At 40.2% G+C, this 17,742-nt stretch overlaps 1 protein-coding gene across 11 annotated transcripts in view; it reads left to right on the top strand.

The window, feature by feature from the left end:
* Positions 1-17,742, top strand: part of Atxn2 (ataxin 2) — a 95,893-nt gene that overhangs the window by 54,664 nt on the left and 23,487 nt on the right. For 8 of the 11 annotated variants that reach the window (XM_085679819.2, XM_085679806.2, XM_085679845.2 and 5 more), the window contains 11 exons: positions 1,658-1,749; positions 2,362-2,559; positions 3,691-3,869; positions 5,243-5,452; positions 7,929-8,111; positions 9,426-9,623; positions 9,962-10,069; positions 10,418-10,488; positions 14,036-14,340; positions 16,168-16,231; positions 17,257-17,409. In XM_085679819.2, the coding sequence (XP_085535945.1) occupies positions 1,658-1,749; positions 2,362-2,559; positions 3,691-3,869; positions 5,243-5,452; positions 7,929-8,111; positions 9,426-9,623; positions 9,962-10,069; positions 10,418-10,488; positions 14,036-14,340; positions 16,168-16,231; positions 17,257-17,409 (1,761 nt within the window). The remainder of the gene's footprint in view (positions 1-1,657; positions 1,750-2,361; positions 2,560-3,690; positions 3,870-5,242; positions 5,453-7,928; positions 8,112-9,425; positions 9,624-9,961; positions 10,070-10,417; positions 10,489-14,035; positions 14,341-16,167; positions 16,232-17,256; positions 17,410-17,742) is intronic. The other 3 variants (XM_087903669.1, XM_087903670.1, XM_085679827.2) reach the window with 2 other exon arrangements.

Here is a 17,742-nt window from a genome sequence, read left to right as displayed (position 1 = left end):
ACTTTTTCCTTATCCATTCTTCAGTCGAGGGACATTTAGGTTGTTTCCAGGTTCTGGCTATGACAAACCAAAGCTGCTATGAACATAGTTGAGCACATGTCCTTGTGGCATGATTGAACATCCTTTGGATATATACCCAAAAGTGGTATTGCTGGGTCTTGAGGAAGATTGTTTCTAATTTTCTGAGAAATTGCCACACTGACATCCAAAGGGGTTGTACCAGCTTGCATTCCCACCAGCAATGCCTATTACTTTTCTTTAGACAAAGTTTCTTAGTTGTTAGGTTTTTTTGTTTGTTTTAGACTAAGTTTCTCTTTGTAACACTGACTTGCTCTGTAAACTTGGCTGTTCTTGAAATCAGATCCATCTACCTCTACCTCCTGAGTCCTAGGATTAAAGGGTTGTACCACCACACCTGACTTAGCAGTAAGAGCTCTTAATCTTAAAACCTTTGTCTTAAGCTTGAGAAATTCCTAATAGTTGTTACTTATGTGCCTTGAAATTTGAAGATGTTTAGTTTTGGTGGATATTTTTCTGTTTAGTATGGTGTATCATTGAGATTTTAGAAGTCATAGTCTTCCAATTTAAAAAAAAAAATGAGAAAGAGAGAGAATGAATACACATGTGTACCGTGGCATGCATGTGGAGTCCTAAAGATAGCTTGTGGGAGTTAGCTGTCTTCCTTCACCACATCCTCTGGAAAAGTAATGTGTGTTCTTGACCACAGAGCCACCTCTCCAGCTTTAGCCTATCAGGATTTCAAAGGAGAATTGGACATGGGAAAAGTGTGTGGCAAGTCATCTATTGATACTTGTCTCTGGAGATTCTTTTGTATTTGCCCAGTTCTTCCAGGTTGAAGAATGCAGCCCATGTTTTGAGAGTGGCAGTTCCCTCCTTCACTGATGGAGGGTAACAGTGTTGAGGTTGGAAATTAGGTGTGTGGCGCCCCTAACTGTTGCTGAGATCCCTTCTGTAACTGTTCATGGCAAACAGTTCTAAACATAGCTTGTGTGGCATTATCCCATTTGCCTTCCCATTGCTTTATGCTGCCCTTCCTCACCTGTCTAGGGGAAGGGCAGTGAAAGGGCACAGTATTGTTCCGGCATGGAAATCCAGTAGGAAAGATTTTGACTGCGTTTTCTTTCCCACATGCTTTTGGCTATCTCAGTGCACCTCTTGTTCTTCTAGGACCCAGTTTAGCGATGGAAGTTGTGGGGAAGGCTGTTAGCACAACTGAAGGGGAGAACTTTGACCCAGAGGCCCTGGATTCATAGGCGTGGCTGATGGTCTAAGTTTTTCTCATATTCTCAGATAACCTACTAATCTACGAGGACAATTGGTGTCAGAAGAGTTTTTTTCTAAAGAGTTTTTTTTTCAAATAGGGCCTTTTTTACTGTAGCCCAGACTGTCCTTGAACTCAAAACACCCTCCTGTCACGGTCTTCTAAGAACTGATGTGGCAGGTATGAGCTATGTCTAGCTTTCTTTCAAAGATTTCTAAAGGCAAGTTTGGTGTTTGTGGAAGAAAGGGGTGGGGTTAGGTCCAGCCAGTACAGTTTTAGGTCCAGCCAGTACAGTTTGTTATATGTTTTTGCAAAAATTGGTTGTAGCTGAATTAAAAATTACATTTTGAAAAATGATCTTCATTTTCCTTCTAGTCTAATGGATGGGATCCCAATGATATGTTTCGATATAATGAAGAGAATTATGGTGTAGTGTCCACATATGATAGCAGTTTATCTTCATATACGTAAGTTCACAAAGTTCTCTTTTATTCTAGCTAATTTGTCTTCATTGGCTTAAATTATATTATTGAATAAATGTTTCTGTTTTATTTTACATTACACATCAAAACAAAAACAAAAAAAAAAAAACTGTTGCTGGTGGCACACCTTTAGTCCCAGCACTCAGGAGAAAGGCAGGCGGATCTCTGAGTTCAAGGCCATCCTGGTCGACAGAGTGAGTTCCAGCTTGGCCAGGACTACACAGAGAAACCCTGTCCCAAAAAAAACAAATGAATGAATAAGTAAAAAATGTGACATTTGTTTTTGTTAACTATTTAGACTGACAAACTCACATTAAAACAAGGGATAAGTTTTTATTTTATGGTCAAAATACATTTTGTCTTTTTAATTTGTAAAAATTAAATTTACAGGAATAGGGTTTGCACGAACTATTTCTTGAAATAGTAAATGTTCTATGTAACCAAAAATGCATATTTTGATTTATGATAACAAGCCCCCTTACTTTGACAATGTCTCTGGTGACCCCATTCTTTAAACTTTCTTAATAGTTGTATATGATCCATAACAGAAGTATGACATTGAAACGATCACTCATGTCTTCTTTTCTTTGTGTTTAGGGTTCCCTTAGAAAGGGATAACTCAGAAGAGTTTCTAAAACGGGAGGCAAGGGCAAACCAGTTAGCAGAGGAAATCGAATCCAGTGCTCAGTACAAAGCTCGTGTGGCCCTTGAGAATGATGACAGAAGCGAGGAAGAAAAATACACAGCGGTCCAGAGAAACTGCAGTGAGCGTGAGGGGCATGGCACAAACACTAGGTATTTAAAGAAAACCCCAATGCAGTGTTTTAGACAAATTCACGGACTGTGTGAGAAGATGTAGTCCAATTGTTTCCTCTTTCATGAAGCTTAGGTAGAAAATGCTGATGGGTTTGGCATAAGATTCTTTTAGAGAAAAGGTCATGGTCATCTTGATATTATTTTGGGGGATACAGCTCTCTGGAGTCAAGTGTTGAATATAAGAGGACCCAGCCCAGACACTGAAGAGCTCCTTAAAACAAGGGTCAGAGGGACTCAGTGACCTGGTGGTACTACACTCTGGTTTGCAGGGTAAAAGTCTGTTCAAGAGCCTCACCAGGAGGTGACATTTTTGATAAAATAATGGGGCCTGTTTGCCACTTGCAGTGTAGGAATTTATTTTTCACCTCTGCAGAAACATGAGCCTGTAAGAGAGTCTGGCCTCTTTAGGTGGAAGCTAAGAACCCAGGGACAGTATTTTGGATGCCATAGTACAGGTGGCAGAAGTATTTGTATGCCATATTTGAAGAGTGACTTGTTGGTAACAGTGAGGGAAAAACACGCTCTGAGTCAGAGAGCCCTTTCTGTGTGACAGTGTACAGCTGAGAGAAAGTAGATAACTGCTAGACTGACTCACTGTGAGAAGGCTGGAAACCAGGGAGGCTTGAGCCTTACTTGGAAATTCACCTTTTCTGATGGTTGTTCTGAGAGCACGTGAGCTAGAAACAGTGTGAAGTAAACTTGGAGAAATGATGACTCAGTGGTTTTGTGCATTTGCGGGACTTGTGTGTCTCTCATTTATTCATAAACATGTTGAACATCTGCCACATTGTGGGTAAAACACGAGCTGCATCCTGTCTTCAAGGTTTCACAGCTGAGGTTTGTGACTTTTCTAATCATCATGGAGTGTCAGGGAGGTGAAAGTTAGCACAGCTTGTTAAGCTGCTGGCGGGAGGCAACCCAGAGCCATGAGGCCGTGTGGTGGCGGCTCCTCTCCCTAGTGTACCTGTAAGAGTATTTTTTGTTTTGTTTTGTTTCTTTTTTGGTTTCTTCAAGACAGGGTTTCTCTGTAGCTTTGGAACTTAAGTGTATTTTGTTAACCCCATATTTTTTTTTTTAGCATAAATGACTTATAGGGTCTCTTATTTTCAGAGAAAATAAATATATTCCTCCTGGACAAAGAAACAGAGAAGTCATATCCTGGGGAAGCGGGAGACAGAGCTCACCACGGATGGGCCAACCTGGACCAGGCTCCATGCCATCAAGAGCTGCTTCTCATACTTCAGATTTCAACCCGAACTCTGGTTCAGACCAAAGAGTAGTTAATGGAGGCAAGTATTTTGACCAGATTTGTTAATATTATTGATCAAATATAGAGATATCTAAATATTTTAAGAGTTTACATAGTGGATAGGAGTGTGCATGCCATATTTGGATTTTGTGGGGTAGTTTTTATTAATGTATAACTTAGTTTTGTTTTGTGGCTATCAGATAGTATAACATCATATATGTCTTTGGTACATTTAGAGGTACAATACGGTCCTGAGCTGTTGCATCTCTCTCATACTCATTTGGTCTAAAAACACCAGTTTCAGGTGTTGAGGTTAGAATGGTGCAGGCTGGATGAGGAGGCTCACATGTGAGGCAGAGGGGTGAGCAGTCAGTCCAGTCTAGGCTACAGAGGGAGTTTGAGGCCAGTCTAGGTCATGTGTGACCTCATTGTAAAGAAAGGAAGGGAGGAGAGGAATTTCAGATTGTGAAAACAAGGCATGATAACTTTCTAATTTTATCTCCAGAATTCCTCTCCAAGTAAACCCTCTTGAGTATTTTCTCTACCTGGTAATGGTGGAAATTTCTTTGCTCACTAAGTAAAGATTTTCAGTTAATGAACAGATTTTATCGAGTTAAAAATTTGAAGGGGGCTGAAAAATGTGTGATACACAAGTGTGTGGAGCCCCCTGGAACTATGCACCAGGGAAAGGACCACACAGTGCCTGGCCTGTGCCCTGCAGTTTGCAGTTCTTAGCATTGGTATAGCAGGCTATAAATGCATGGGGCCCTTTCTAGTGTGTTGAAATAAGATTTGTTTTACAAAAGTATCCAGTGCTGTTATTCCAGCATTCTAGAAAACAGTAGAAGGTTTTATTTCTACCTAAATGGGACTTGGTTAATAATAAGCTTTGAAACTGACACTTAGGTTCAAATGTAGAACTTGTGAAAATCTCAGGTGAATATAAGAAAATGACTTTTTACATTAGATTCAGTAGCTACTATTTCTTTTTATTGTTCAGAGCTTAAACCAGTAAAGCAGATGGCCTTCCTGAGCAGGAGTTATTGTGTTTATTGAGGGAAATTATCTGTGTTTGTGACATTCTCTTCACAAGTGATGGCTGACAGTGGCTGATGAAGTGGGGCTACTAGGCAGAGTCTTAACTGTCTTCTTCAGTAGTATGTGTAGATCCTAATTAACCCTTTGGGAACGTGGATTCATTTAAACAGACTTAATTTTAAGGAGGTTAAAGTAAAATGTGAATTTGTGTCAGTTAAGTTATGCTAAAACTTATCACAAATCAAATGACTGTCCTCAAAGGGTTAAAATGTGCAAGAAATCATTTTTGTCATTTTACTTTTTTTTTCTGTTTACTTTTTCCCTCATTTTTTTCTTTAGTTTTTATACTTTCCTTCATATCATTTGTTCTGTCAGGTGTTCCCTGGCCATCGCCTTGCCCATCTCCTTCCTCTCGCCCACCTTCTCGCTACCAGTCAGGTCCCAACTCTCTTCCACCTCGGGCAGCCACCCCTACACGGCCGCCCTCCAGGCCCCCCTCGAGGCCATCCAGACCCCCGTCTCACCCCTCTGCTCATGGTTCTCCAGCTCCTGTCTCTACTGTGCCTAAACGCATGTCTTCAGAAGGTACAATACCACGATTTGTTCATGTTTTTGTTTGTCTTTGTTTAACTCCTTTGTGAGTTTATGATTACAAAATAGTTTCCTCTTCATTATTTATTAACCTATAATTTCTGTGTTTTAACTTTAGTTTATTAAAAACTATTTCTATTACCCTTTTGTTGAGTAGAGTAAACCTTGATAAGTGCTGTGTGTAAAGCTCTGTAAAGATGAGTCTGACCTGTCTGTAAATGATGTTCCTTCGCAGCCCAGGAAGATCACAGCCCCAGCACAGTAACAGTGATGAACAGAGGCTGTGATCTACTTGCTGCTTTTGGGCATGAGTGGATAGAACCCTGCCACATTCCAGCTCCTTGGCCATGGTGCCAGTGAACCTTCCTGTTGGCCAAAGGCAGAAGTGCTATTTTGGGGTCGTTTGTGATCCATGATATCACTTATAATGACTTTGCATGTCTACCCTCAGGTAACAGCAGTTTTTAGGGTACCTGAGGAACTATAAATTAAATTGAATATTTATTTTTAAATTAGTTTTTATATCACTATAGTGAAAGGCTACTTTAATCTAGGGGGAGGCCTTTAAAATTTATCAATTAAAAGACAGGTATAAATTTGAGACTTTTTTTTGTCTACTTTGCTCTTGTCAAAATTATTTGTATTTGATGCTGAATTCATATACTTTGAATGGTGGCACATGCCTGTAATCCCAGTGCCTGGGACATAGGCAAGAGGATTGCCAGTTTGGCTTTTAGTTAGTTCTGAGCCAGTCAGGACTATATATATGGTGAGACCCTGTCCCAGCCACCCCCATATCCTGTCCCAAAAAGGTAGCATTCTTTTTTAATGCAGTTTGTAAGTTAAAAAAAAAAAAATCCTTTGCTCTAAATGGCAATGTCCTTTGTTCAAACTATTTCTGTTAATATTTTAATCAGATTGTCTTGGTAAAGTCATGATAAATATAGCTGATTAAGACTGATAAAGTTTCCTGAAGAAGCTGCTTAGAGTAAACTGTATTCACCCAGGCAGAATGGATCTTTATGACTAAAGATTGTAATGTTGCAAAGGCAAATTTCAATGACTTTTAATGTGTGCTTCTCGTAGTGGTCCCTAACAGCAGCATAGAGCTCTACTGCAGACCATTAGGGTAAAGGTGTTCAATTTATTTCATGAGAATGTGAGCCCAAGTGAACCTTGAGCAGCACATTGTAGTCAGACGGGAGGACTGCTCCTGGATTGCCCACAAAGAGTGCTCTACATTGTTCTGGGGTTCTGGTACCTCCAGTTGAAAGCCCTAACAGTAGACTGGTGAGGTGGCTCTGGCTAAAAGTCCTTGCTATGCAAGCCTGATGACCTAAATTTGGTCTCTGGAACTCAATGTAAAGATGGAAAGAGAAAACTGACTCCACAAAGTTGACTTTTTACACACTCCATGGCAATACAAGCCCCCTTCCACACCATACATATAAAATAAAGATAAAGTTTAAAAAATAAAGTCCTGGCATTAATTAGCATTTTCTCAGAGATTATATCTGACTATGTTCCCACTAAGAACACAAAGAGAACTTGTGTTAACTGCACTTAAGGCTATGAGATAGGTGGTTCTGGGCTTGTGTTTTTACTCAATGGCTTAGTACTACACTGCTGATGGCTGTATTCACAACCGTCCCTGATGACTGGAAGAATCAGTGATGGTTTCTCAACAGTTTGCGTAGTGCAGATGTCTGCTAGATGTCTTTCTTCAGGTCTTACATGGCAGCCATGATCTGTAAATTTGATGATCATGACAAAAGAGGAATAAGAGAAATGAAGTTTCTGTTTTTTTAAAACTACCAACACCGCAGGTCCCTAAAGGACTCAGAGATAGAATGCTGGCCTAACAAGGATGGGGTCCCTAGCACTGTAAAACCAATTTTTTTTTTTTTGTCTCATTTTGGATGTAGTAAAATCATTTAGAAAGGTAAAGTAAGAATATCTTACCATGCAACTGTAATTTCTATTAAAACTTTATTATAACTTATTTTTACATATAAAATGTAGTTATACAGTGTTATACTGTATTGTTTGATTTATCACCACCAATCAACTTTATCTCCCCTTTGCTTTAAAAATAAAGGGAAATAAGGCTGAAAAGATGGGTCAGCTGTTAGAGAGCTTCTGCTTTTCCAGAGACCCTAAGTTCAGTTCCCAACACCCTTGTCAGGTGGCTCAACACATACCCTCACATAGACACATACACAACATAGTTAAAAGTAAAAATAAACCTTTAAAGGGGGAAATAAAATGTACTTAGATAATTGACATCCCACAAAATAATTTTTATTGTGGCCAAAAATCAGAACAGTGTGGTTTATTTTATTTCATATTTTCATTTTTTTTTTAACAATGAAAATCTGTTAGGGAAGTAAGAGTATATGTCTGTATTTAGGAAAAAAACAGTAAGGTGAACACTGCAGGATTTACACGATGTCAATCGTGTCTTCCTCAGGCCCTCCAAGGATGTCTCCAAAGGCACAGCGGCACCCTCGGAATCACAGAGTCTCTGCTGGAAGAGGCTCCATGTCTAGCGGCCTAGAATTTGTATCCCACAACCCCCCAAGTGAAGCAACTGCTCCTCCAGTGGCAAGGGCCAGTCCTGCAGGGGGAACGTGGTCCTCAGTTGTCAGTGGGGGTAGGTATGACACTGTCAATATGATATGTGACAGTGATGAGTTCTGTATCATTATAGTCTATGTACAGTAGAGCTGAGCGGAAGATTTGAAAGGAAGTACAGAGTCACATTAAATATGGTGGCATAAGTAGTAGTTGCTGGTTATAAAATATCACAGATGTTCATGACACTAGTTGAAGGAACTGTCCCATCTTTCTGCAGCTCTGTCCCTGTATTCAATTTTCAGCATGTTTCCATGGCATCTGCATGTGGAATAAGCAGATACTCACCTGGTGATCTTCAAGGACTAGTCTACACAGAAGGAAGTTCATCTTTTATGAGTAGCCTGAGAAGAGGCTGACTGTCAGTAACTGTAATGATCAGGTTCATTTGAGCAGCAGATTAGTTAGGCCCAGACTGCTTCGACTATTGTGTTGGTCAGTCCATAGTGTTTTTTTCCAGGACTGCAGAGCTAGAGCTTGTGTCTGCTCTTCTCTTTGTCCTTACTAATTAGCCCATTGACCTTTGCCAGAAGGAGGGTTTTAAGATTAAACAAAAGCCCAGTACTGTTAAGTGTCTGGGTTTTTTGTTTGTTTGTTTGTTTGTTTTGTTTTGTTTGCTACACCCTGTATAGAGTGCAATCATAGTAATTGCCCTATAAATTCTTTTGTGCTGTTTCCCTTGACCTTAACTGAAAATTGAAAAGAAAATAGTAGGTGAGAGAAGAATCTTGAGCTGTTCTCCTTTGACATTAATTGGATGGTCTGGAACTGAGTGAGAGTAAAAACCTAATTGGAAGTAAAAGAGGAGGGACAGTTGCAAGGGATGCACTGAGAATCATGTTAGAGTAATGAACACTTCTGTGATGCTTGTAACTTCACAAAGAAGTCACCAAAGTGATGCAAATTGAACCATTTCCATTAAGCCCTTGAATCTGAACTCTGTAAATAAACAAGTTATTTTGAAGTCATTCATTCTTTCTGTGTTAGATACCCTTTAGGCTTTGTGTCCTAATTTCACTCAGCACCGGCACTGAATCTTGATGTTGCAGGAAAAAGCACATAGTCTGAGCAACATCTACCAAAGGGATTTTAGAGACGTCAGATAGAATAGGGGTCTGTCTCTCTCTCTCTCTCTCTCTCTCTCTCTCTCTCTCACCTTAACAAGTAACTTAGTACTATGAATTTTTTCCTTGGTGTAATTTGGCTTGCCACTGAACTCTGGTGTTGAGCTTTACTCAAAGTATTTGAAAGTTTAATTAAGGAGGGAAAAACCACAGCTGTACTTAGATATTAGTGATTTCTGAGAATTTAATGAATATCTCTTTGCTTTTAGTTCCAAGGTTATCTCCAAAAACTCACAGACCCAGGTCTCCCAGGCAAAACAGTATTGGAAACACTCCCAGTGGGCCTGTGCTTGCTTCTCCCCAAGCTGGTATCATCCCTACTGAAGCAGTTTCCATGCCTGTTCCCGCTGCATCTCCTACTCCTGCCAGCCCTGCATCCAACAGAGCTCTGACCCCGTCTATTGAGGGTATGAAACAAAGGTCTTTTCTATTCTAACACGGTATGATCAAGAGCTTCTGAACATACAGTGGTGTTTTTTGGAAACAAGATAGCTATCTATGACACTACTGTTCCATGTATATCATTTAATGTCTGATATCAGAGGTTCTGACTTGCTTTGGTATGACATGCCTATTGTATGAACATGCTTACCGACTTTTGGTATGATGATTAACAAGGAAAACCCTTTGTTTAAATGAAACTATTTTTTCCTCAAACCAGAAAATTTGGAAGTATTTGGTGTTTTCTCATGATATTTTCCTAACGTCTGTCTGATGATGTTTTCTTTTTTAACTTGTTTTCTAGCTAAAGAGTCCAGGCTTCAAGATCAGAGGCAGAACTCTCCTGCAGGGAATAAGGAAACTATTAAAGCAAATGAAACATCACCTAGCTTTTCAAAAGTTGAAAACAAAGGTTAGAGTTTGTTAAATTTTTTTAGGTGTAATTACAGAGATAGAACACTGTTTATCTTACTAATTTCATACTCTATACTGAGTGCCCTCCTTCTAAAATTTGTTTATATGTAATGCACGTGCTAATAGATACCAAGCAGAATGGGTATTTGAAATATCCGTTAGTCTTCAGGTGATAGAACTGTTCTCATTTCTTATTTATCTCCCTTACCCCACATGGGATTAAAGGCATTAAAGTAGTGTGCCGCCGTATCTAGCCTCTTATACTCATTTCTAATATCCCATACTGGCAGATTTTTAAGTTTAAGGTCAGAAGTAAATTGGAATCTAACAGGTTTTGGTTTTACAGGTATGTCACCAGTTGTTTCTGAACATAGAAAACAGATTGATGATTTAAAGAAGTTTAAGAATGATTTTAGGGTAAGTTCCCTATCAGCTGATTGGTTAGAATTAAAAAAAGAAAATAGTAATTTTTATATGACCAGTTCACAAAATACAGTTTTAACACACACACACTCAGCATTAAGTCACATGTGCAGAAAATTAGACTTTTTTGTAAAGATTTTTATACATATGAATGTTTGCATTATGTATGTGGGCCATGAGCATTTTTAGTGTCCTTGGAGACCACAATAAGCAACAGATTGCCTGGAAATAGAGTTGCAGGTGACCATAAGCCATCATATAGGTGCTGGGAACTGAATGTAACTGCTAATGTAGTTTTCCAGCCTACTGGATTTTTTTTTCTTTTTTGGTTTTTCAAGACAGGAATTCTCTGTGGCTTTGGAGCCTGTCCTGGAACTAGCTCTTGTAGACCATGCTGGCCTCAAACTCACAGAGATCTGCCTGCCTCTGCCTCCTGAGTGCTGGGATTAAAAGAGTGTGCCACCACCGCCCAGCTCCACCGGATTTACTTTAAGAGCAAGTGTCTTTCTGTCTGTCTGTCTGTCTGTATGTATGTAGGTGGGGTAAGTTCAGGAGTCCTATGAGGCCAGAAGAGGTTGTCTTCACTTGGAATTTGGGTTAAGGTGATGGTGAGATGCCTGATGTGGGTGTTAGAAGTTGAACTTGGATCCTGTGAAAGAGCAGGAAGCATTGTTAACCACTGAGCCATCTCACTAGTCCTTTGACAGTTATTCTTAGAGATGCCTTTGTTCTAAGTGTAATAACTTGAATCACACATTTTTTTGTTTTTCTGTTTTGTTTTCTTTTGTTTTTAAGACTACAGGTAACAAATGAAAGAATATTATTTTTCATTTCTAACCAACACACTAAAGCTCACTGCTTTGGTGCCTGTCTGAGTGGCTGCCTCAGTAGGTTTGTAGTTGAGAGTAAGGGCATGTCAGTACTTCCAGTGTGCATGGAAGGTTTAATGTTCCTGGTGTCCTGAGCTAGTTCAGATCTACTTTGTGAACAAGTATAGTAATTGTGTAAAATCCATTCACTTGTTCATTCATATTGCTGGTGCTGAGAATTGAACCCAGGGCTGTAACCATTGTGCTACACACCCAGTCCCAATGGCGAATCTTCCTGTAATGTAATTCCTTCTTACCCGAAGTCAAGCTTTTTTGGTGTATCCAGAGTCTTTCGTGACCTTTTCATTCTTCCACACAAAACTTACAGAAACCAAGTTACATTAAAAATGTAACCTTTAGCCTTTGACAGTTTTATACAGTTGGTGTTTATTATTTTTAATTGTATAATTGTATCTGTCTGTGTGCTGGAACTCACGAATGCAGGTGCCCCTAAAGTTCAAGAGTGTGATAATCTTCTAGAGCTGGTTGAGAGCTGCCTGGTATGGGTTCTGAGAGCCATACAGCTCTGGTTGTCCTGAATCTCACTTTTAGACCAGGATGGCCTCAAGTTCAGAGATGCTCTTAACCACTGAGCCAGCCCTCCAGCCCCACTATATTTCAGTCTTGGAGATTGGACTAGTTTACGTTCCCACCAGCGTAGTAAAAGGGGTCTCCTTTTCCCACAACCTCACCAGCATTTGCTGTTTGTTTCTGCCATTCTGGCTGAGTTAAGATAGAGTGTGTGTATTTAAATTTTATGTTTTTTTGTTGTGTTTTGTTTTTAGCTGGACCTAGTGGCACATGTCTTAATCTCAGTACTCTGAGACAGATCTCTGAATTTGAGGCTATTCTGGCCTAAAAGTGAGATTCAGAACAACCAGAACTGCATATTGAGACTCTAGACAAACAAAAATCTTTTTCTTTAACTGGGAAGGTCAGAGGCTTTAGGTCCCTCAGTACTGAAGTCACAGGTGTTGTGTGCAGTATGCAACTAAACTGGGTCCTCTTCAGGACGACTTCACACTCTTAACAACTCATCTATCTCTCTTAATTTCCTCAGTGGGGTTTTAATTCAGATTTCTTTCATAGCTACTGATCTTGAACATTTGTATTAAATCTTTTGAGAATAGCAAGTTTTATTAGTCTAATGATTTGGTTGTTTGAGACATACACAATGCATGTTGGCATGTATAGCACTGCTTTGTTTTGTTATGAATAATGCTCAGTGGCTATGGGTTTTTCTTACTTTCTTACAAGGATGAGAAATGTACCATGTACATTGAACATATATTATTTTTCTAGGATTGAGAACTCTGTCCTGTGGCAGTGAGTAGAGCTGCCAGTCTTTACCATGGCAGTTGCATGATCACTATTGTACACTGCATTAGCAGCAGCCAGCAAATCCTTTTTATTTCTTATTTTGGGTTTGGTTTTGAGACAGGAACCAGCTCCCCCAAATACTCAGTCTCCTGCCTCAGCCTTCCAAGTGCCAGTATCGCAGGTGTGTGTTACCTGGCCATGTGCGGGGCAGCCGTTTCTCCTCTTTAATGTGCTGGAGTTCATGTATTTGATTGTGGTCCATGTCATCTATGGATATGGAGTGGTGTCTCACTGTGGTTTTGATATGCAGAGCTTTTTTGGCTAATGATGTTGACTGTCCTCCTTTTTGTTTATGTTTTTTTCTTGTTTACATTGCTGTTTGTTCATATGCTTGACCGAACTTTAAAATTTTAGAGTAGGCTTAGGGAATTAAGGAACCTTCCACCAAGTCTGGTGATCACAGTTCAATTTCTAGGATCCACATGATGGGAGGAGGGAACTGACTTCTAGAAGTTGTCCTCTGACAACTCCCCCTACATTAAATAAGTAAATTAATCTTTTTGTTTGTTTTTAAAGACATGGTTTTCTCAGAATAACTCTGACTGTCCTGGATCTCGCTCTATACACCAGGCTGACCTCAAATTCAGAGATTTGCCTGCCTCTGCCTACCAAGTTCTGCAATTATAGGCATGAGCCACCATACTCAGCTCATATGTGTGGAAGGTTGGGACATGTTCTCTCTACATAGCCCTGCTGTCCTGGAGTTTTCTGTGTAAGCCTAGAATTCCTAAACCTGCCTCTGCTTCCTGAGTGCTATGTCACTGAGGGGCAGTGGTGGCACACACCTTTAATACCAGCCCTAGGGAGTCAGAGGCAGGCAGATCTCTGTGAGTTCAAGGCCAGCCTGGTCTACAAGAGCTAGTTTCAGGACAGGCTCCAAAGCTACAGAGAAATTCTGTCTCAAAAAAGAAAAACCAAGCAAACAAACAAAAGGTTTATGTCACTATGCTCAGCCCAGCTCATAATTAACTCTTGAGTTTCGGGTTCTGGTTGCTAAATTTGTGTTATTTATCATTGTTATTAATGCTTTTAAAAAGCCGTATTCTGAACCAGGGTTGGTGGCTTTTACTTCCAACACTCAGGAGGCAGAGAAAGGCAGATCTCATTGAGTATGAAGCAAGCCTGATGTACAGAGTGAGTTCTAGAACAACTAGGGCTATGTAGAGAGACCTGGTCTCAAAAACCAAAAGGCCATCTTCTGAAAATAAGAACAAAAAGCCTTATTCAAAGCATTTCATTCTCTTCAGATACTGCTTTTCTTATACTCACAGGAAATTATTTCTTTTATTTAGTTACAGCCAAGTTCTACATCTGAATCTATGGATCAACTTCTAAGCAAAAATAGAGAAGGAGAAAAGTCACGAGATTTGATCAAAGACAAAATTGAAGCAAGTGCAAAGGATGCTTTCATTGACAACAGCAGCAGCAACTGTACCAGTGGCAGCAGCAAGACCAACAGCCCTAGCATCTCCCCTTCTGTACTTAGTAACACAGAGCATAAGAGGGGGCCCGAGGTTACATCCCAAGGGGTGCAGACTTCTAGTCCAGCCTGCAAACAAGAGAAGGATGACAGAGAAGAGAAAAAAGACGCAACTGAGTGAGTAACCTGGAATTTAGCACATCCTCTATCCAAGTAAATCTTGACTAAAGGAATTTCTCCACTTACAGTTGTCTGCACGCTGACAGAGAACTTTCAAAGTAGCTGTTACTAAGAGCTGGTTTAGCAAATTCTCACTGAATCTCATCATTGAATTCTTAGCATTCTTTGCATTCTAATATGCATCCAACTGTGTGGGGTGAGAAAAGCTACTTCTGTAGAGACATAGAAATTCAAAGTTAAAGTTGGAAAGCGCTATCTTGGGACTCCAGTTGTACCTAACTCTGCTGTCTGCAAGAACTGCTTGCTACCCTAGGTGAGAAAGGGAGTACGGCACTGGTATCCATGCTTGCAAGGCATTTTCTGTCAGAAACAAATGTTTATTTAGTGTAAATTTCTTTATAAAACTTAATTATGCTTCTGGCATATTAAAGCAATTTAATAGACCTAGTGGGCTTTTTTGTGTTCTGGATAGCAAACAGCCTAATTGTATTTGAACTTTTAGAATGGCAGGTTGCTGATTAACTGTTCATTTTTGATATGAAGTTAAAATAAATTATTAGAGCAATGGCTTTTCCCAAGGTGTGTAATTAAAAAATATTGGGCAGTGATGGCACACACCTTTAGTCCCATCAACAGGGGTTGGGGTCAGGGAGCAGGGTATAGGTGTCAGATTTCTGTGAGGTCAAGGCCACTGTGGTCTACAGAGCTAGTTCTAGAATACCTGGAACTGTTACACAGAGAAACCCTGTCTTCTTCTTTTTTAAAGATTTATTATGTATAGTGTTCTGTCTGAAGAGGGCGCCAGATCTCCTTACAGATGGTTGTGAACCACCATGTGGTTGCTGGGAATTGAACTCAGGACCTCTGGAAGAGCAACCAGTGCTCTTAGCTGTGGAGCCACCTCTCCAGCCCCTGTAAATGACACTTTCACTTTTCAAAGTTGTTGAGGGCACCAGATCTCACTATAGATGGTTGTGAGCCACCATGTGATTGCTGGGAATTGAACTCAGGACCTCTGGAAGAGCAGCCAGTGCTCTTAACCTCTAAACCATCTCTCTAGCCCCCGAGAAACCCTGTCTTGAAAAACCAAAAAGAAATTCTTTGCTGGGCAGTGGTGGTGCATACCTTTAATCCCAGCACTCAGAAGGCAGAGACAGAGATCTCTGAGTTTGAGGCTAGCCTGATCTATAGAAGAAATTCCAGAACAGGCTCCAAGGCTACAGAGAAACCTGTCTTACAAAAAACAAACAAAAATCTCGACACAGTTAAAAGTTATTGATGTGTGGCACATGGTGGCCACAAGTGGCCCAAGTTTGAGGCCAACCTGGGCTGCATTGAAAGCCCTATCTTTAAAAACAGGAGTTAGAAATGCTGTGGATTCATGTATTAAACATTGGGTTTTTATTTTATGTGTGTTAGTGTTTTGCTTGTATGTCCATCTGAAACACTACATGCACACGGTACCTTCAGAGACCAGAAGATGGTGTCTGATGTTCTGGAATTGTAGTTACAGACGGGTGGATTGAACCCCAGTCCTGTGGAAGAGTAGCCCCGTTAGATGCCTTTTTAAAGAGTGTTTTCTATGGGGTTACTGTCTTTGCAGTTGAAATATTCCTGATTGCCTTTGAGGATGTGGTTTCGTTGATTGTTTGTTCTTGTTCCACTAGTGTCTGTCAGACTGAAGAGCAAGTGAGTGTCAGTGAGGGAGACCCACAACGCTGCACAGAGAGTCTTATCCTGGGAAACCTGACCAGTGTGGTAGAGTTGAAGAAAACATGGATTCCATGCAGGTTTCACTGGCTATTTTTCTCTTTCCTCATTTAGGCAAGTTAGGAAATCAACATTGAATCCCAATGCAAAAGAATTCAACCCGCGTTCTTTTTCTCAGGTAAGTTTATGACCATTTATGAAGAGATTTTCTGAAGGGATATTGTGAAGATCATTTCTGAAGAGATTTCATTGTGATCAAACATGGTTTTTCTCCTGTGCTCCCATTTAACTAAACCCAGCTGTGGGATACCAAAGACAAATTGTTTTCCTTGTGGATTGTCACTGTATTGTGCAGCCATTAGAATGGTGAATGTAAAGACCAGCTGAGAATGTAAGGTTAATGATGAGTGAGGCTGCCAGACTCAAAGATGCCTGTTGTTCCACTCATTTCCTTAGGGAGGTGTGGTAAAGCATACCTGCCAATCCCAGCTGTCAGGAGACTGGAGCTGAAGGATCATGAGTGTGGCTAGTGTGGGCCATGCAGTGAGGTCCTGTCCAAAAACACAAAAATGAAAAGAAGACTAAAAAATAGATAGACCTTTTCTGGTTCCTTATAAAATTACATCTCTCTCTCTCTCTCTCTCTCTCTCTCTCTCTCTCTCTCTCTCTCTCTCTCTCTCTCTGTGTGTGTGTGTGTGTGTGTGTGTGTGTGTGTGTGTGTAGCGAGCCATGATAGCACACACCATTAATTCCAGCATTTGGGAAGGAGAGATGAGGGTGGATATCTGAGTTCAAGACCAGTCTGGCCTAAAGAATGAATCCCAGAACAGCCAGAGTTACACAGAGAAACTCTAAAATTTGTCTCACACACACACTCTTTATATAGAGATTTGGGGGAGAAGGAGTGGGAGAGAGATAGGTGATAGTGATAGTGATGTTTCTGGGGAATATACCACGTCTATGCTTATGCCAGTCCTCTACTACTGAGCAATGTCTGCAGCCTAAGTTTTCCTTTTTTTTAACCCCCTGGATATTGAATCAACTTCTTACATGCTAGACTCCGGGTTGTTTTGTTTCATCTTTTGAATAAAAAGTACTGGTTAGAAACAAATCAATAGAAAGATTGGGGAAATTTTTCTAAAAATTGAATTTCTAGTTACTTTTCACTGTGAAATAGTTGAATTTTTATTTCTGTTTTGGTAGCCAAAACCTTCTACTACCCCAACGTCACCTCGGCCACAAGCACAGCCGAGCCCATCAATGGTGGGTCATCAGCAGCCAGCTCCAGTGTATACACAGCCTGTTTGTTTTGCACCAAATATGATGTATCCAGTCCCAGTGAGCCCAGGCGTGCAGGTAAGTCCCACGGGTTAGAATTTGCTGGATCACCATAGTTTGTGTTTCACATGAGTATCCTAGATTTGCACTCAGTGGACACCTGTTGGCAGATAGGGCTACAGAGGGGGTGGATAGTAATTTGGTGTATCATTAACATGTGAATCTGAGTCTTAGGATTAATTTACAGAAAAATGGTTTGCATTTACTATAGACCAGAATTACTCTTTTTAGTTGTATTATTTTAATTTTGGTTAACTCATAAGGAGTCAGGAAAATACAGGCAAGATCACATTAAAAGATAGTGATAAAATACATTGTTATCATATGAATCTAATGCTGTCTTTTCAATCC

Source organism: Myodes glareolus, chromosome 2 (genome assembly GCF_982192425.1).
Source record: "Myodes glareolus chromosome 2, mMyoGla1.1, whole genome shotgun sequence".
Taxonomy (NCBI): Eukaryota; Metazoa; Chordata; class Mammalia; order Rodentia; family Cricetidae; genus Myodes; species Myodes glareolus.
The sequence above is the reverse complement of the archived record's forward strand: the minus strand, read 5'-3'. Positions and strand labels throughout refer to the sequence as shown.